This window comes from Cicer arietinum, chromosome 6 (assembly GCF_000331145.2).
Source record: "Cicer arietinum cultivar CDC Frontier isolate Library 1 chromosome 6, Cicar.CDCFrontier_v2.0, whole genome shotgun sequence".
NCBI lineage: Eukaryota > Viridiplantae > Streptophyta > Magnoliopsida > Fabales > Fabaceae > Cicer > Cicer arietinum.
The window spans coordinates 13,373,051-13,393,366 of record NC_021165.2 but is presented as its reverse complement, the minus strand read 5'-3'; the positions used below and the strand labels follow the sequence as shown (position 1 = coordinate 13,393,366).

The 20,316-nt window shown below is 29.6% G+C and overlaps 2 protein-coding genes across 3 annotated transcripts; one reads left to right on the top strand and one right to left on the bottom strand.

Annotated features, from left to right (window-relative positions):
• Positions 1–3,215: 3,215 nt before the first annotated feature.
• LOC101491266 (uncharacterized) lies at positions 3,216–5,393 on the top strand. The gene is made up of 4 exons (XM_012716935.3): positions 3,216–3,545; positions 3,638–3,698; positions 3,814–3,958; positions 4,907–5,393. Exons 1-4 carry the CDS (start codon positions 3,356–3,358, stop codon positions 5,162–5,164), a joined length of 654 nt encoding a protein of 217 aa, XP_012572389.1. The 5' UTR covers positions 3,216–3,355; the 3' UTR covers positions 5,165–5,393.
• A 941-nt stretch (positions 5,394–6,334) lies between these two features.
• On the bottom strand, positions 6,335–13,393 carry LOC101490950 (26S proteasome regulatory subunit 8 homolog A). Of its 2 annotated transcripts, none has more exons than XM_004504720.4 (10): positions 13,248–13,393; positions 12,152–12,385; positions 11,344–11,441; positions 10,464–10,688; positions 10,210–10,272; positions 9,953–10,116; positions 9,438–9,594; positions 9,157–9,255; positions 8,940–9,050; positions 6,335–6,644 (listed from the first exon to the last, which is right to left on the bottom strand). In XM_004504720.4, the coding sequence occupies exons 2-10, from the start codon at positions 12,345–12,347 to the stop codon at positions 6,504–6,506; spliced, it is 1,254 nt and encodes a 417-aa protein (XP_004504777.1). In that variant the 5' UTR covers positions 12,348–12,385; positions 13,248–13,393; the 3' UTR covers positions 6,335–6,503. The 2 variants fall into 2 exon arrangements, with proteins under 2 accessions (XP_004504777.1, XP_073226590.1); XM_073370489.1 differs by lacking the exon at positions 13,248–13,393 and adding an exon at positions 12,971–13,188.
• Between the last annotated feature and the right edge of the window lie 6,923 nt (positions 13,394–20,316).

The window sequence follows — 20,316 nt, the reverse complement described above, 5'->3', positions numbered from 1 at the left end:
AAAATAATAATTTTGTCAAAGTTTAACAATTTTTAAGGTATTTGTAAATATCTTAAAACAATCACTATAAAACAACGACGGTAGTAATTTAGCAGTACAAGGAAAAAAAATTATGACATATTCTATTTTTTAATAAAAATAATACTATATTTGATATAAAATATAAATATAAATAATAATTGAAAAATTAATATATATCTAAACTAATATTTTAATTAATATATTAACCTTTCAACGATTATCTTATATTGGGTTTTTACGGAGAGGAGAATGGTAGATGGAAGGAAGAGAGAGATCGGGGATTGTAACAAGAAGAGGTTTACCAGCGCGCGATTTGGTTTCGGAGGCATAGAGAGCGAGGAGAACAGCTTCGAAACCGGCGAGGGAAGGGGGATCCGAGGAGTGAACACGGGATAGGTAAAGACCGGAGAGGAGAGGGATGAAGGAGAGAACAACGAGGCGGAGGTGAGGGTCGGAGGAGAGGAAAGTGTCGTAGAGCCAGTGACAGAGGGGATCGGAGTGGGAACCGGAGAGGGAAGAAGAGAGGGCGGAGTAGGCAGAAGGGGAGGAGAGTAGGGAGAGAGCAGGACGTTCGGAGTCAGCGAGGGAGGAGAGAGTTTGGTGATGGTTAGGGAGGATGGAAGCGAGGGAATGGATGCGGGAACGTGCTTTGGAGACCGATTCCCACCAAGAGTGCATAGGATCGTTGTTGTTGTTGTTGTTGATTCTGTTGTTAGGGTTGGTGGTGATGGAAGATGAGGAGGTGGAGTTTGAATTTGAGGAACATTGTGGAGATGATGAGTTACGGTGCTGCAATTCCATCGTACTCTCCTCTCCGATGGATACAACTGCAAATTCAATTCAATTCAATTCAACTCAACTCAAAATTGCAACTGCAGTCTTGCAAGCACCACCAAACCCAACATCGCCGTTTTTATTAACTACTACTAGTCTACTCCCACTACTAATTACTAAGCAAGCCGTAATAAGGAACATTAATTACCTAGCCTTAACGTCTCATCCTTCCTATTCTTAATTTCTTTTTCTTTTTATCATCTTCTTTCTTTATTTAATTTGTATATGACAACCAAATCACTTCAGATTTTTTACACGTTTAGGAATTATCTTAAGACTATGATTTTATGCTCTTATTTCATTCGATACATTCGTAAAAAGAAAAGTTTAATGTCCATCAAAATTTATATTTTTCTTTTCAATATTTTTATCTGATTTTTTGTGTACGGATTTGTTACTTACAAAAATGAAATATAAATAACAAAAATTATAAATTGACATATTTTATTAAAAATTTATTTTAAAATATTTATTCTAAATTAAATATTTTTAAAATTATTTTTAATTGTTGTTTTAAAAATAGAAAAAAGATATTATTAATTATTACTTTATATAGATTTTTTTTACATAAATAAAAAGGTGAATATATCACAAGAAACTTACATAGCAAAAAAATAATAATTTTGTCAAAGTTTAACAATTTTTAAGGTATTTGTAAATATCTTAAAACAATCACTATAAAACAACGACGGTAGTAATTTAGCAGTACAAGGAAAAAAAATTATGACATATTCTATTTTTTAATAAAAATAATACTATATTTGATATAAAATATAAATATAAATAATAATTGAAAAATTAATATATATCTAAACTAATATTTTAATTAATATATTAACCTTTCAACGATTATCTTATATTTCATTATAGAATATTATATTATAACTATAAAATATTCACTAGCAATGTATTACATACAATTTCTCATGATAATAAAAAAATTGGAAATAATTTCATTTTGAAATTAATTTTTATATTAAAAAAGTTGAAATAATTAATATTTTAGAAAAATTGAGGAATACAAAATTATTATTAATAGCAATGAGACTAATAATTTAATTATCTCAACTAATTCGATTATTAACTGGTTTTAACTTTATCATGAAGAATATTTTTAATTTTAACCTTAATTTAAACTTTATCTTTGCATTATATAAATTATTTATATTTTTAATTATATTATAGGTGTGAAACATTTACTGGCTAGATAATTTATCGTTGATAGATTTTTTTCTCTCAATATTTATTTATTGTTTGATTACGAAATTTTACTTAAAATATTTGAATTAAGTGTCGCTCAAATTAATTAATCATTAGTATTATATACATTATTCATCTCATAATAATTGTTGCATTTAACAAATATATATTATTAAGAATATTTTATAAATAAATTAATATAATATAATTTTATTAATTTATTTTTATTAACTATTAATCTATTTATATTATCATAAATAAAAGTGAAAAATAATTATTTGTAAGTTATATAAATAATATTATTTAGAGAGTATTAAAAAAAATTAATATTTATTTAATAATTAAAAATGTCATTCATTTTAGAATAATATTTTTTGCAAATATAAAAATTATCATTGAATAGAAAACTATTATTCATTATTTAAACTGACGAAAAGACAGAGTTTTATAATTTCTAATTATCTAAATTTCAATGGCAATATTCATATATATACATTTTTAAATTTGAATTTTTAAGAAAAAAAACGTATTGTTAATGATTTTTCTGTAATTTTAGTGTTGATATGAGTTTAAATTTTAAAAGAAACAAATTGTCTATGGTAAATTTGCCAAATGATTCCACTGAAATTAAGAGAATTAATTATCAATTTAGTCTAAATCATTATTTTTGTCCTCAATTTAATTTATGGTCTATAGAAATACAGCAAATGGTCATTAAACTTTTTAAAATTCATAAAATTAGTATATGAACTATCATTCTCTCGCATTTTTAAAGAAATTGAATAACTAATTTGATAGATTAATAATAACATAGGATTATTTATTATATTTTTATAGTATAGGGATTAAATTAATAATAATAATAATTGAAAGACCCAAAAAATGGTTTGTTCAAATTTAAGAATTTCTTTTACATGGACGATAAGTCATTTCTTCTCCTTATACTTTTCTATATTTTTTCTTTTTCCCTAATTAATTAATTCACAAAGCCTTAATTTTGACGTACAACAAATTAAAAATTTAATTTGTAATTTTTTAGTTAGAAATGTTTATAAATTAACAAACGTCGTATTATTAAAAATGTTTTAAATTTTATTATATAATTAACTTTAAAAATCGTGATTTTATAAACTTTTTAGTTACATGCCAAAAAAATGAATGGGAGAGTGGTATTTATTTTTGTAGTTGAAGAAACAACGTTGGAGACTCCGTCCCAACAGTTACACAATCGGTGCTTGCATTTCCATCCTTTGTATACACAACACACTTCATACCCAACCAATCTCACTGAACCTTAACAATGGCATCTTCTACTCTCACCAACACCATCTCTCACACTTTTTCTCCTCCCAAATCTTCATCTCTCACATTTCCCACCTCCAGATCTCTCCATCTCCCCACCCAGTTCAGGAACACCACACGTTTCACTATCTCTTGTTCTTCAGATTCTACAAATTCTCCAAAACAAGACACCACCCCAATTGAATTAAGTATGCATTTTTGTTTTCATCTTACTGTTTCACCTTCAATTTCTCACACTTTTCATGCTTAAATGGTTTTGAGATTTTTACTTTTGTTGCAGGGTATTCTGCATTTCCAACCGTATTGGACATCAATCAGATTCGTGAAATTCTTCCTCATAGGTAAAATTTGGGTTTTTTAAGTCGTTTTTCAATGCACGCATCACTTGAATGTTGTTTTTCTCTTCCCTTTTTTTGTTATTTATTTTCTTTGTTGTTTTGGTGGGGTTTTGTTTAGGTTTCCATTTCTTCTAGTGGATAGAGTGATTGAATACAATCCTGGAGTTTCTGCTGTTGCTATAAAGAATGTAACAATAAATGACAACTTCTTTCCTGGACATTTTCCAGAAAGACCTATCATGCCTGGTGTTCTCATGGTTGAGGTAATGAGACCCCCCCTTTTACATTCTCTTTTCATTATAGCTTTTGTCTGTAGATAAATGAGTGTGTAAGTATACAATGTTAAGCTTTATGTGACATATATGCTAAGTTGTGTGGTTGATTAGTTCAAATATCTACCTTCTGAATGTTGTATATCAGCACAATGTTGTCCATGGCGGATCATGGAAAATTGTGGTTTGTTAAACTTGCGCTACGCAACAGTGCTATAGCTGCAATTTGACAATGTTTTGTACAAACTAGCGCAGAATAATAGTGATTTGTTCTAATTTGGCTATAGCGCCAATATTTAACAACATTGTATCAGTCTATTACAAGGCACTTCCTTTTAATTGAATACTTGGATAAAGGAGGTTATGAAGCTCTAATGCTTACCCTGGATACGTCGTCCCAGTAGTAGTTCATTTGAGTAGATTTTACATCAACCTAGTAGATTTGAAGAACTCACTTTACATCAACCTAGTAGATTTTAGTAAATATCTCAGCAATTTTTAAAATGCTAGTGTGATTGTTTGTAATTTTTGAGCTGTAGCTTTCCAAGTGGTTTAAGAATTATGGTGGTCTAACCAGTGGCTTAAAGATAGTTATGAATTTGTCAGCAGTTGTGATTGACGCTTGTAATGTAATTGAAAAAAAAAAATATGCTCTATATTTGCTTACAAAATATTCCGGGGCTTCTATAAGTTATGTTCCTACGTAGCCTTTGTTGCTTTATATGCATCATTGAAGCTTTTGTAGAAGATGCTTTTAGCGCTACAGCATACAAGTATAAGCCAGTATATTTTTTTTCACCCTTTCATTGTATCCAGAACCATGTTTCTTAGTAATTAGTACTAAATTCAGCATCTTTTGTTGCATCTTAGTAATTATAAGATTATAGCATTTCTGTTGCATCTTTGTTAGGGGTGATGAATGTGACGTGTTTTGTGCAGGCGATGGCACAGGTGGGTGGATTGGTTATGTTACAACCTGAAGTTGGAGGTTCTCGTGAGAGTTTCTTCTTTGTTGGGATAGACAAAGTACGATTTAGGAAGCCAGTGATTGCTGGAGACACCTTAGTAATGAGAATGACACTTATCAAACTGCAAAAGCGATTTGGAATAGCAAAGATGGAAGGGAAGGCATATGTTGGAGGTGAAATTGTCTGTGAGGGCGAGTTTTTGATGGCCACAGGATCTGCGAGTGAATGATTAGTGCAACCTCTCCACCAAAATGAGAGTTGATTTTGCTGCATTTATTTTATGCTTGTAGCATTCTTTTAGTTGTTTAACTCTAGATTATATTTTTGATATGTTGTTGAGTAGAAAATCCAAAACTTTGATTAAGTTAAAAAGACAACTATGTGCATGTGTGGATTAAAGTTTACAAACTTAAGTTTGAATAAAACTCATTTTGCAAAAATAACTTTTGCGGCCAATATTTCAGGTCTATGTTTTTGCTATTTCTTTTCCACATCCGTGCAATCTTGTATGATATCTTTCTAGTTCCCAACTAGAAACCAGACATGCTCTAACTGTTCATGACTGTCTGGATCAACAGAAATATAAAACAATTAAATATATTGAAAGATGTGGATGACAATGATCCTAATCATTTGATTGTTTCTCAAGCTTCTCTGGCTATTTCCATATTATTCCTCCCAACTCTTGTCTCTATATAATAATGTGGACTTCTTAGGGCAACAAGGTGTACCTTTATAATGACAAAATCAGACCAGTTTGAATTGATTGATTTAACCTGAAACTGATACAGTGATTAGTTCTATTCATCCTTTCTAACAGCCTACAGGTGATCTAAACACAAGTATTTAATTTGTTCAACACTTCAAACCTATCACAGTCCGTATGAATTGGTAGTTTGTTTCAAACTAGTTGGAATCATTTAAATTTTAAAATGCTCACCAGCAGGAGTTGGCCAAATCGATCAAATCTCTCACTAATGATATGAAAAACTAGTCGCTTATTTAATTGTGTTTTGAGTTGTGTAATTTTATTTTTTGTTTAAAGAAAAGTGTTGTTTGTTTCAGTTTTTTATTTTGAAAACAAGAAATAGTTCCTTAAAAGTAGCTTTGCAAGATCTAATAATCGAAATGCAGGAAATTGTGGCCTGTAATATCTTGTTTGCAAATCAGTGTAGCTGATAGTAAATTGAGGAACAGTTGCTCTTCAAAATGGCGAAGCTTTTAGGTATGACATTTCATCTTTTACTTGAAAAAATATCTAAAACTTATGCCTCAATCAAGACAAATTACACGCTTTTTGTGCCGCATATTGTGTAATATATTGCGGCACTCTTTTAAAAATAAAGGAATTACATTTGAAGAAAAAAATTGATGGAATCAAAATCATACATATCCAAACTGAAGAGAGTAACAAAGTGCAATTAAACAGGAAAGAATCATAACTTGGTACATAAGTTGTTCAACATAAGCAAGATGAAAAGTTTTGATTGTGTAAACCGAAAGGGCGGTCAGGTGTAGTTTCTGTTCATTTGCACATGACAATGTGCGCTACAAACATAAAATACAAATCATTTCCACAACTTCCTCAATGACATGTTTTTCTCTGTCTCCTTTTTCATCACCTTGGCCACAGCCATCTCAAAATCCTCCTGTGTCACATGTACCCTCCTCTCCCTCAAAGCAAACATTCCAGCTTCTGTGCACACAGCCTACATAAAAGCACCGAAAATTGGGTATCAGCCTGGTTATGAAAAACTTATTGCGGCTACCAACATCAACATACAAATTACTCTACAGTTTCATTATAGCACAAATACATAAATTTATAGCTGTTCGATTTTTACCATCATGATGATTTGTGTCTTGTTTCAAACAACATTCCAAATTAATTTTTCCAAAACATCGTCAGTTCTATCTGAATTCCAGAGTTGTGGAATTGGATTCACTTATTAAATTGTAATAAAATCTCCTCACTTTTTCATAAAATGTTCTGCACCATGTCATACTCATACATGTCAACATCAAACCAGTTCCCTAATCTCTATTAGCTTTCTATTACTATCACAAAATTCAATCACAGCATAATAGTTTTTATCACTGTCTTCCCTGAAATAATGGTATAATGTCCAGTAGCCCATTATTTTGTTCAGTACATAATGTTGAGACATATATGCTGTGTTGAGCATATCCAGGCACCGAAAATTGGGAATCAGCCTGGCTATGACAAACTTATTGCGGCTACCAACATCAACATACAAATTACTCTACAGTTTCATTATAGCACAAATACATAAATTTATAGCTATTCGATTTTTACCATCATGATGATTTGTGTCTTATTTCAAACAACATTCCAAATTAATTTTTCAAAAACATCATCAGTTATATCTGAATGCCAGAGTTGTGGAATTGGATTCACTTTTCAAATTGTAATAAAATCTCCTCACTTTTTCATAAAATGTTCTGCACCATGTAATACTCATACATGTCAACATCAAACCAGTTCCCTAATCTCTATTAGCTTTCTATTATTATCACAAAACTCAGTCACAGCATAATGTCCAGTAGCCCATTATTTTGTTCAGACACAATGTTGAGACATATATGCTGTGTTGAGCATATCCAGGCACCAATTTTATTGTTTTATTTGATAATATGGGACTGGAGATGCAGATTCCATTTGATCAACTCACTCCTACTATTATAGTATTATCAAATTTTGTAAATACAAATAGTTTTGAAGGGTGGACCAAAAATAGGGGACACAAAGAAATCAATTATTGACAACAACTTTAGACAATTCTTGGAGGGGTGTAAAAATGACAGTCCATTCGTTAAGGATTCATGAGTTTAAATAACTTTGATTCTATGGGAGTGTATGTGTAAGTAACTGTACACAATTGATAGCCTAACTGATTTAACAGCAAAAAAATGCACGTTCTTGAATAAACATCCTAATGAGTTTGTGCAATAGAAAATATGAAATTGAAAACTGGGAGGGGACCCATTACCCATGCTTGCCCTCTATATATCATTTATTGGATAAATCAATAATTTATTTAATCAACTGTTTGGTTTGATTATCATCACTCATCAGTAAAACTGTCATGTCAGAATTTCATTATTTGCAATTGGCTCATTCGATCTGTTTTGTGGAATACAGTAGTACAATATATAGCCACAAAGTTCCGGAAAGAGTGATATAGGACTTTGAAAAACAGACTATAGAGTAACTTTTCGTTGCAAAACTATAGACACTAAAACATTATCTCAAATAGAAAAATAAAAAACTAAAACAAAACCTTAACCTTTTTATGCTATTATTTCTTTGCAGCACTACCTCCTTACAACTGTCTGCTTCATACACACTCCACTCACTATATTCCATTCACAAATATATACGATATATCACACCATTACCATTGTCAACTTCACCAGCACCGTGCAACAAACCCAAACTTTGTTCATCCTCACCATTGTGAAGTGTTAATCGCTGTCAGTTCCTCCCGCACAATCACACTTTAACTAGTTAACTAGTAACCACCCATATTAAATTCCCTTATTATGTTGCACCATATTATCAGCCACCATGTCATCTTAATTAGGTTGCAGATTTTTTTTCTCAACAAGGGGGTAGGGCTATACCACCCAGTTTAATATTTCTTACTATCAAAACACTTCATTTTTACTCATGACCTGAGATGTTATCTTGGACAATAACACCACGTTAATGCTGGTTAAAACTTTTACTTCCATTTTACATTATAAAATTTCTCTGAAACCTTATCCATCAAACAAAATGAACATGTATTTGCACGACGCAAATATTATATGAAAATGAAAGGCAACAATTATCACAATAAGTGCAAACAGAATAATGATTTACAGAACCAAATGAGCCTTTTTCCTCTCACAAATTGCTTCAACGAAAAGTCCAAGACAACTTTCTAGATGATAATAGACGGGCAGGAAAATAAATGCAGTGAAGATTAAGTAAAACATACCTTAAGCTCGGCACCAGATGCTCCATTCATCTTCTCAGCAATCTTCTTCAAATCAATCCCACGCATTAAATTCATTCTTCTTGAATGGATTTTCAAGATATCCCGGCGAGACTGCATAAAATAAAGTCATTTTCAGGAATTGTTAAGTATGCAGAGGGTGCATCTTCTTTCTCAGTACAATCATATCAAAGGGCAAGATAAAGACAAAGATACAGACCTCTTCATTAGGGTTAGGAAATTCAATCTTCCGGTCAATACGTCCAGGTCTCAGGAGAGCTTGATCCAGGATATCAATCCGATTTGTGGCCATCAAAACCTGTAAGTGCAATTTTCTCTTCAGAAATTCCTCTAAATTGTGAACGTAAATCTCAAATGAGACAGATACGATTAATAATATATGTCCATCTGTTGCAGATTTATATATACTGCAGTTCAAACATTGCCGGTTTTAGAATTCCCTTTGATACACTACCATAGCATCATTAGAAAGAAAATAACCTTGATCTTATTTGAAGCTTCAAATCCATCCAACTGGTTAAGAAGTTCCAGCATAGTACGCTGCACCTCACTATCACCATTGCCACTTCCAGATTCCATTCGAGCAGATCCAATACTGTCAATTTCGTCCATGAAGATAATTGATGGTGCATGTTCCCTGTGAAAAAAAGCAGTGATCCATGATAATATACATAATATTGGTTAAGCGAGTCTTCACAGTGCATATTTCATTCTTGTACATTAACTGAGCGTAAACTTTGTTCTTCTCAAAGGCCAGTTATTGGAAATTGAAAAACGTACAAAATATGCACATCAAATTCCAATCGTACATTATATATAACTTCAGGTTTGAACTTCCAAAATCTATTCTTTATAAGTTGAGTTTACTTGTGCCCAACAGATATATCTTCAATAATAAAAGTTATGGACGTCAAGAAGACATCTTTTTTCTCCCTTTTATTTTTACTGTGAGGCAACACATAATGAGTGGAGAAAGTTGAGTAAAGAGGTCAAACCTGGCCATAACGAAAAGTTCCCTGACCATTCTAGAACCTTCTCCAATGTATTTCTGAACCAGTTCAGAACCAGACACCCTGATGAATGTACAATCAGTATGATGTGCCACTGCCCTAGCCAACAAAGTTTTTCCTGTACCAGGTGGTCCATAGAGCAAGACACCCTGTGATATGTAAAAGAAAGTAAGCAAACATAATATTAACAGCAGTATGCTGACAGAGGATGGCAAGTTCAGCTATTACTCAGGAGATATTACCTTTGGCTGAGCTATTCCAAGACTTTCAAACAGCTCGGGATGTTTAATTGGAAGCTCAATGACCTGTAAATTTGATCACATGCATGAAGCCAAAAAACAGTAAATGATTTTTCAAATATAATACTATACTAAAATATACATAGGTACAGAAAGTAAATGGACAGACATTAGGATATATAGATACTTCTCAGACTCAACAGATAATGAACTTTGAAGTTTAAATGCTAATATCAAAAGAATGCCATCCAACTTACCTCTTTTATTTCTTTGATTTGTTGGTCTAAACCACCAATCATGTCATATGTAGAATCAGGAACTTTCTCAACTTTCATCAAATTGACCAATGGATCAACTTTGCTTGGCAGAACTAAATGAAGCACATAACTGTCATTGCGAAGAGCAACTCTAGTAGATGGAGTAATCTTCGTGATGTCAATATTTTTATCAATATCAACAACATATTTCCCTTCTGGGTGTACCTGAAGTAAAGGACAGAAACTCAGTACTTTGTCTAGAACTTTTTGTTCTTGTTTTATTAATTACATGCACAAATGAATATTGCCCGCCATAAGATATAGTCATGAGTTCATGACTAAAAGGAAAATAAAAAATGGATATTAGTCACCAATAGAGTATTTTTTAGAATAAAAATCTAAAACGCCATCTAAGATTCAGCACTATTTAAGGACATAATAAATTTCCACATTGCAGGTAAGAAAGACTACAATGAAAAATTCCAAATATGTACACAAGTATTTAGATTAATCAATAAGGGGATATAAGTGTATAGCCGCAGATCAATAGAAAAGTATGAAACACTATAGCCAAAGGATCAGATGATGCATAAGTGTCCTTCCTATAGTATATAGTATTCTGCTCGAGGTACATGAAAAGTCTTTACAAGACCGCGACACATAATGATTCAGCGTGGAAGCTCAAATAACATTCATGCTTGTTTGTCTATAACAAAGAGAGATGCAGATAATTGCAACAATGAATAATGAATATAACGAGAGATGTCAAGACAAGCAGATGATAATAATAGATTGATATGTAACAGTGAAGAGAGCAGAAGAAAAAAGTTTTGATCCATCATGGCGGATTAAAGGAAATCAGAAAGGGAAGTGAGCTGACCTTGACCAACACTTTGTTCTTGCCCATAACTTTGACAACTTCACCAACATATGAACCGGGCTCTTGAAGAAGCTGCAGTTCTTCTCGAAGCATCCTCACTGTCCAAATTGCATCCAGAAAATTATATTGAGGGGGCGCAAAAAAAATTGGCAATGACAATGAAGATGTACAACAAAAACATCTTTAATGCATCATATTTTTGGAGGTGTTTAAAACTGATAGTAAATTTGTTAAGGATTGATGAATTTAAATCAATTTTAATCAACAGTTTGATTTGAGTATCATTATCCATCAATGACCTGTTGTGTCAAATTCTGATAATTTTTGTAATTGGCTCATTCAATCGAATTTTGTTAAATACAGTAGCACCATATATAGCCATAAGGGCAACATTCGTTGCAAGACTAGACTCCAAAAACACAATCTGAAATAGAAAAATAAAAACAAAACAAAACAAAACCCTGTCCTCTTTTTTGCATGTTTTTCTTGTGTGTGTGTGTGTGTGTGTGTGTGTATAAATAAGGTCAGCATCCTAAACCCTATTCCCCATTCTAGCAACACCGAAACCCGCATCAAGACAATTGGCCGATGACCAAATCATCCTCACCACTGTGAAGTGTGAACCACTCTCATTTCCTCCAGCACAGTTAATCTATAACTAGTATATCCACCATCGTAGCATTCCACATTACCCACCCATTCTCTCCTTTTATCTATTAATTGAATAATTGTAGTACAAACAAACAATTGGTTGATAAATGTAGGAATAAGAGAATATAAAAGAGGATTAGGGTTAGGATAAACAGACCCCTAGAATTGAGCTCGTTACGTTGAGCCTCAAGACGATTGAGGTTATGGGTCTTTTGGCGGAGGAGGAGCTGTAACTCATGGATGTGCTGAGTATAGTACTGGCGGAGACCCTCTCCCTGTTTGGTTGGTTTGGCAGAGCAATGCTCCTCTGGTGCACCCTCTGCATGCTTCACTTCTACTCCCACAGCAGCCATAGATCAGATCAACTTTCCTTGATCAATCACACTTTTCTCTGTATAATGCAGGTTTTTTCAAATACATAATATGATACAAAGTTGGCATAGTGCCACCAAAAAGGGTCAGAAGAGAATAACAGTATATGTATAGCATGGCAAGTATCATTATGGAATAGATAGAACATTGGAAACTATATTTATCCTTGGAGCAACCAAGCAAGTTATCAGAACTATTGTGTTTAGGAGTCCATCACATGAGTGTAATCCATAGCATTTCAACTAACTAGCTTAGCTAAATATCTACCTACCTATCATTCCTTCTCCTCCTTCTAATTCAGAGGAGTATATGTATATATACATCTTGAACTAATTACTAACAGTTGCTGTCTAGTCTATGCACCAACATGAAGAAACCTATAAATTGAAATTATGACTAGAAGAACACCTGAACATCATAAATTGTGACTACAAAATGAGTCGTACATGAAAACTATATGCCTACACTAAAACATTAGAATGGAAATTAAACAAAAATTACCAAAACTGGACTTTTATACAAAATTCAAATTCTATAGTTTCCAGGGTTTAAATACTTTATTTCTAACACCTAAAACATGTAACTAATCTTTTTGTAATCTTACCGAAACTCAGATTTAACTCAATAATGAAAATCAAGAGATTAAACTCATGGCGAAAGTAGCTAAAACCCAGGCTATGGAATGTCACAAAACATTAATTACTCAAATCGAAAGGAGAACGTGTATGGACCAGGACATTTAAGTCTTTCAATTTCTAAACCCTCTTCCTTAACATCAGATTTAGAACCATAACCCAACAACCCTAATTTTTTAGTTCCCCAAAAAAAAATCTGAAACAAACCTAAAGAGAGAGAGAGAGAGAGAAAGAGAGAACAGCTACCTCAACAAATTCAGACCACGAAGCACTTTGCGTCTTCCTTCGGTTCTCTTGTTCAGCTTTGCGTTTTTTGAGTTGTTATTATTTTTTGGGAGTAAAAATGAGTCTTGTAGTGAGAGGGGTGTGCGATAAGAAAGTATTAGCCGAATGGTTATGTTCGGTGATCGGAATTTAATTATTAACATCCTTTGGTTTCTAAAATATTAATGGGCTTTTCTATTGGACTCAACTACAAATTTCCAATTATAATTTTGTGACCGCCTCTATTGGCACCACCCACTTTTTCTACAATTGTGATAAACTTTTTTACCAACTATTTATATATTTTTAAAAAAATTAGTGCGAGAAAATAATACTTTAATTTAAAATAAAGAAGATTTTTATATTCAAAGAAAAATAATTATAAATAAATTTATATTTATATTTATCATTTTAATGAAACATAATAAGTCAAATTCTTTTTTGACAAGATGTATAAAATATTTTGAATTATTTATGTAGTTCATTTTGAACATAAACAAATGACGAGTAATGAGTTTTTTTATGAACAGGAATCGAACACGTACTATAAGATTTAGTATACTCATATACATTATATTGAATCATTTGTGCTAGACGAATAGTAGGATGCCACTTGTATAATCAAATGTAAATAGTGGAAAAAAATCAAGAGTTTATATTAGAGGCTGATATTTAGTAAAACAAAATTAAATTAAATTCTGATATTTTTATATCACCTATATATATATATATTAGAATTCAAGAAGGCATGAGCTTTAAAAATGAAAATTACAAAATAATCAATTACAAATTATAGAGAATAAGATCCTCTCTTTTTTGTTTTTCCTTATATTGTTGTGAGAGCTTTAAATACAAAAATAATTTTTTGTATCTACCACTCTTACAACGTAAGAGAAAATGAGAGCAAAAATAAGATTATCTCTACCTAAATTATAAAGGTAGAAACTATAGTTCTATCAACATCTAATAAATGGCTAATTTAAGCAATAGTAAACTCATAATTATTTACCAGTAACAATATTGCCTCTCCAATTATATTATTATTCTTCCTTTAAAACAATATTTTCTTTTATAAAAAAAATTATTCTTATATTTCAGAAATTTCTAATCAAATATTGGATCTCAGAATGCGAATGCAAGAAAGGCCAGAACAGCAGTATTCTTTGAGAATGACATGGGGCACATATATAGTTCCCCCCAGATGACCAGATAAAAACTTCCTGGCACCCATTGAATTGATTAACGTTATAAAAGTAATGAAATAGTAAAAAAAAAAAAAAAAAAAAAGTATGAAAGGGCCTTATATCACATAACTAAATAAATCATGCATGGTCGTCATCTATATCAAACATGGAACAGTGTGCAAATAAATAACTTAGCCATGGAATTCGAACACTAAAATAAACAGGAAAAAGTGCTCAGGTTTTTTCCTTTGATAATTGTGGGAAGTTGCATGTTGCCGATACAATGAATTACAATAACGCAATGTCCAGCTATTTTAAAATTCTATCTGTTTTTTTTTTTTTTTTTTTTTTTAATTTTGGCATCCTTTCAAATATCAATGTCCACCAACGTAATTTTGCCTTTGGCTTTTTTTTTCTTTTGCTTTAGGTGGCACGCAACAACAACAGGTATAATAAGTATTGTCTTTTCTCTTTTGGCGACAATCGTGGAATTTGCTTCCATAATTGTACCTAATTAATTGTGCTTGTGTTTGTGTGTCCGGATCCCATCTATTATAATCATTTGCAATCACAGGACCCAATCTCATAATTATGTGCTTATCTTTGATTCAAATATTTGCAACAATTTTTTTTTTTTTTTTTTTTTTTCTTTTCAATTTTGGCATCCTATCAAATATCAATGTCCACCAACGTAATTTTGCCTTTGGCTTTTTTTTTCTTTTGCTTTAGGTGGCACGCAACAACAACAGGTATAATAAGTATTGTCTTTTCTCTTTTGGCGACAATCGTGGAATTTGCTTCCATAATTGTACCTAATTAATTGTGCTTGTGTTTGTGTGTCCGGATCCCATCTATTATAATCATTTGCAATCACAGGACCCAATCTCATAATTATGTGCTTATCTTTGATTCAAATATTTGCAACAACAGATAAATATTAGGTAATTGCTGCTCCAAATTTGAAGTTCGAACATCCTATTCCTTTCCGTTATAATTTTTGAATATGGATAATTAAACTTCATTTTTCAAAAGAAATAATAAAACACATGTGCCTTTTTACAAGTCAACGGAGTTTTTGGTTTATAAATCATATCAATATTACATAAAATATGTCCTTAAATCATATCAAATTCGATATTTTTAGGTTGAACATTTTATCCCAAGTTCAAATTTTGTATGAGTTAGTTATGATGAAATTTAGCATATCTTTTAAGACAAAAAAAAAGTTACATAGAAGATCATGCACATGTGTCTCAAATATAGTTATATCTTGAAAAAATATTAAATATTTCTTAAATAGTATAGTTATATCTTGATAAACTATTAAATATATCATTTTTGAGAAAAAAAATACAATTTTCAATATAAAATTTATATCTTTAGAACAATAACAAATGTTCTAAGAGGAGATGATAACATTTCTGATAGATTTAGAATATTCTAACTAATTAATAGCACAATAAACTACTTAATATAAACATGTAACAATTCAAACTTTTGTCATAGATCGAAATATATTAAGTTTAAATGCAATTTTGATCTTTTTATTTTTTTATTTTGATAAATTTTCAATTTTGATCTCTCCATTTTTTCTCCGGCAATGTTGGTACCTTCATCTTTAAAATTGTTGACATTTGATCTCTTCTTAGCTTGAACTTCAATATTAATAATGTGTAAATAACTTAAATGACGTAAAAAATCATAGTGATCTGGATCTTAATTTAATTTTTGAATTACTTAATATCATTTTAATAATTTCAGAAAATAAAAAAAATACTTAAAAAAAGTTATTTCTTTACTTTAAAAATTTCTGAAACGAAAACAATAAAATTCATTTTTTTTTCAATTTTTTAAAATTATTTTTATTTGCTTTAAAAAAATTAAATTTTTGTTTAAGTTACTTTTATTTACTTTAGACCCGTATAAAATCTTTTTAATTTCTTTATTTTCTAAATTGCTTTTCCTTGTGCTAATTACTTTTATTTACCTTTTTAAATTGTTTTAAACATGTATCATCACATAGGGAAAAGTAAATAATAATATGAAATTAAAAGTAATTTTATGATACATGTTTAAAGTAAATAAAAATAATTTAAACAAAAAAATTTAATTTTAATTTTAAAACAAAGAAAAGTAATTTAAAAGAAATTAATACAAAAATAAATTGTGAATTTACTAAAATAGAAAGAATAAAATTACATTTAAGTCAATATATTACAATTTCCTTCAATAAAATGGACATACTCTTATATGAAACTAACATCAATCTTAGAAGATGTATTAAACCAATCAAACTAGTATTCATATTATCAAAAGAGAAACAACAATAAAATTGTTATTTGTTTTTTTACCTTTTTGAAGAGATGATAAATTTTATCATAATTAATTCATACAATTATAAGTTAAACTTGAGACAAGACGTTCAATTTAGCAATATCCATATTTATTTGTTGAGTTAAGATTTAAAAATACATTAACATTAATATTGCTTTTAAGAAGATAATTTAGTTTTCTTTGGACAAGATAAGATAATATATTCACTTGAAGATCGAAAAGGGCATGGTCCTTCACAATATAATCCACATAGCATGGTAGAAAAACAAACATGGTGTAATTGGAGGACCATACCCATTACTCCTCTTGAAGATCAACATGTGAACGACTCATGCTTAGTCTATATCACTTTTCCACCTCCTTTATTTTCTCTTTCTCCAATAGAAACTAGCAAAATAGTTGTGTAGATTTTCTCAATGCCGTCACTCATTGTTAATGAAAATATTAGAATTTGAGGAAAAATGTCCATTTAGTTTCACAAATAGTATTGTTTGATATATCTTTCTAATTTTCATGTGTACGATTTTTATAATAAATTATGATTAGTATAGTATAATTTTCTTCAATTTTTTTATGTGATATTAAAAATGCTCACTATTAATGAAACAAACATTTCTCTTTTAGATTAATTGATTCGTAAAAGATTGTGCATTTAATATAATGTATTAGTGAAAAATATTTATTTCACGATACACAATACTAATTAAATACATATTTATCTTTTAAACTAATATGATTGGATGAGAGAAATCTTTGAGAGAATGTAATTTTTTAAGAGAACTCAAATCCTTCCATACAAATTACTTTGTGTGGATAATAAGTTTAGAGAATTTTTAATATTAAGTGATTTCAAGACGCATTTTGACAAAGTTAAATTTAGAGAATTTTAATATCACTTAAACATAAGAATTTCAAATTTCCTTTTTACTTTATAATATATGAATCACGAAAATCTCCCTATATTGTTTGAAGATTTACAACTTTGACCCTATATGTTTTAAATTTTGCACATTATTCCTTATATTTTTACTTTTTTTGCAAATTGATCCCTAATAATATTCAAAAATGATATATTGGTCCCTAAAATTAAAAAAATAATCCATCAACTTTTCCAAAATTTAAGTTTTGGCCCAAATTTGTGCTACAAGACATTAGAAATTTATAAAAGTAGCTCAAATTTAAAAGTACAATTAATTTATCCAAACAACAAAATTTAAAAATGACAAATTCAACTGAAACATTTGAATTACCTAAAATTTTCAATTACCCCATAAAAATACACTTACAGTATTATAATATTTTCAAAATTTTATTTAGAAAATATTGAAGAAACAGAATGCTAGTAAAAGGTATTTGTCTTGTGTATGGTTTTTTTTTTTTAACTAATTGATTCTAAAAGATGATTTTTTTTAACTAATTGATTATAGAAATATATTTATTTTGTGTATGATTTATATATGAAATTATAGTAAATGTATTATAATGTTCTTCAAATTTTCAATTACAAGTCATTTAAGAGACACCAATAATGAAAATATATTTATTTTAAATTAATTGATTTGTTTAAATGAAAAATATTTGTTCTGCGTATAGTTTATACAATAAATTATGATATAATTTCTTCAATTTTTTATCTAGAAAATATTTTAGAAATGCAGCTAATTAAATATATATTTCTATTTTAATTAATTGATTAGTGTGGTAAATATTTGTCTCGTGTATTATTTAAAAATAAAATCGTAAATTTTATGTATAAAATATTCAAGAGATCACTATACTAATAATAATGAAATACATATTTATCTTTTAATTAATTGATTTGTAAAAAAATATTTTTTAAACTAATTGATAAAAAACAAATATTTGTTTTGTGTATAATTTATACAAAAAATATATATTTTTCATAAGTTTGGTTATGTTTAGATTTTCCGAGAAAATATTGCAAAAACCACATCAAATAAAATCGTATATTTTTAATTGATTTTAGTTTTTTTTTTATACTTGTAAAAAAATAAATATTTTTCTTCTAAAAAATTAAACCAAACTGACATATTATACTGTTGTCGACCGGAATTTGTTGAATAATTTTTTTTAATAATATGTGAAAAGGAATTAAGTAAATAAACATTTTGGTCATTGAAATTGTAATCAACATTCAATTTAATTATTCAAATTCATCAAATAGCAATTTAGTCACTCAAATTGATAAGCGTCAATTTAGTCATTTTATTTTCAAATTTTGCATCATTTTAAAGGTTCTATACTTGTTTGCATGCGAAAAAAATCTAATTAGTTCAACATTTGATTTTTAATTAGTTTTGATGAATGTGTTAGCCAAATAAATAAATAATTAAATGCAAGGACTACTCTAGTTGATTTTTTTTCACTCTGATTATATATATTTTCACTCTCTCTAAAAAATCAAATTAAGCTAATTCATTACATCTTATCGACCATAATTATTGATTAATTTTAAAATTTAAATTATTTGAGTCTTCTTTAATAATACATTACAATATATATTACTAAAATAATAATAAAAATATTTCTTTAAAAAACTCAATTAACTACCTCTCGTGTTACATCATAAGCTAGTAAATACAGTTAATTTTTTACACGATGCAAAATTGTCGTTTTTTCTCTTTTGGTTGATGCATGTATTGTGCTCTGTCCCGAATCCGATTGTTAATTTTGGCATTTACACGAATTGGGGTTGGTTCTTCTGTGCGCATGAGATTGTCATGACTCATAATGGACGAATCAAGCATGGATCCATCTTTTTTTTATACTGTTCTAAACGGTGTGGCTTGGAAACTTTGCATTATGATGTTGATTTTTCCATCGTACCAAACATCACTGTAGCTTTTTTATGAGCTAACTTTACTGTAGCTATGAAGGCTCTATAGTGCATAGTCAAGCTTTCTGAAAATTAGATAAAAGTGAGAGCTTTTTTTGTCAAAATGATTAGTTGTTTTAAAATTGACTACTTTCTCCCAAAAGCCTAACCGCACAAAAATAGCAATAAGAAGCGCCACCGTCTATGGTCCACGAGTGCAAGATGGTAAAAGGCTACATGGTTCTAAAGTAATGGCTTAACTTGACAAATAATATTAGATTGAATATTATCTATCCAATTTAAATTCAAGTTGTGTGTGAATTTTTTTATAGTATTTATTATTTTGTAGAAAAAAAAAACTATAAGAGTATGAGAGACTAGTTTAAAACTTTCATTGCAAATATCATAATAGGAAATATAAAACAACAATCTTACCTGCATCGAATGTTACACGACTCGAGTGAAATCCCATGTATTTTATTTAATATATTAAAAATAAATCTTATGAATACTTTTTTTTTAAAACCATTGTTTTAATTCCTGAAAATGTATTGAACTATCATTTTAGTTTTTAATTCGACCAAAAATTCAAATTAGTTATAAAATTATCAAAATATCAGTCAATTTAATGTTTGACGTCACAATAGTCACGTACTATTTTGATAATAAGTTGTATCTTTCGTAGATTTTTATGGTA

Excerpts from the sequence above, each read along its gene's own strand:
- LOC101491266 (XM_012716935.3), top strand. The coding sequence starts at position 3,356 with ATGGCATCTTCTACTCTCACCAACACCATCTCTCACACTTTTTCTCCT. Across the intron at positions 3,546-3,637 it reads CACCACCCCAATTGAATTAA|GGTATTCTGCATTTCCAACC; the intron begins GTATGCATTTTT and ends CTTTTGTTGCAG. Across the intron at positions 3,699-3,813 it reads CGTGAAATTCTTCCTCATAG|GTTTCCATTTCTTCTAGTGG; the intron begins GTAAAATTTGGG and ends GGTTTTGTTTAG.
- LOC101490950 (XM_004504720.4), bottom strand. The coding sequence starts at position 12,347 with ATGGCTGCTGTGGGAGTAGAAGTGAAGCATGCAGAGGGTGCACCAGAG. Across the intron at positions 9,051-9,156 it reads TTCCTAACCCTAATGAAGAG|TCTCGCCGGGATATCTTGAA; the intron begins GTCTGTATCTTT and ends TATTTTATGCAG. Across the intron at positions 6,645-8,939 it reads CATCTGGTGCCGAGCTTAAG|GCTGTGTGCACAGAAGCTGG; the intron begins GTATGTTTTACT and ends GCTTTTATGTAG.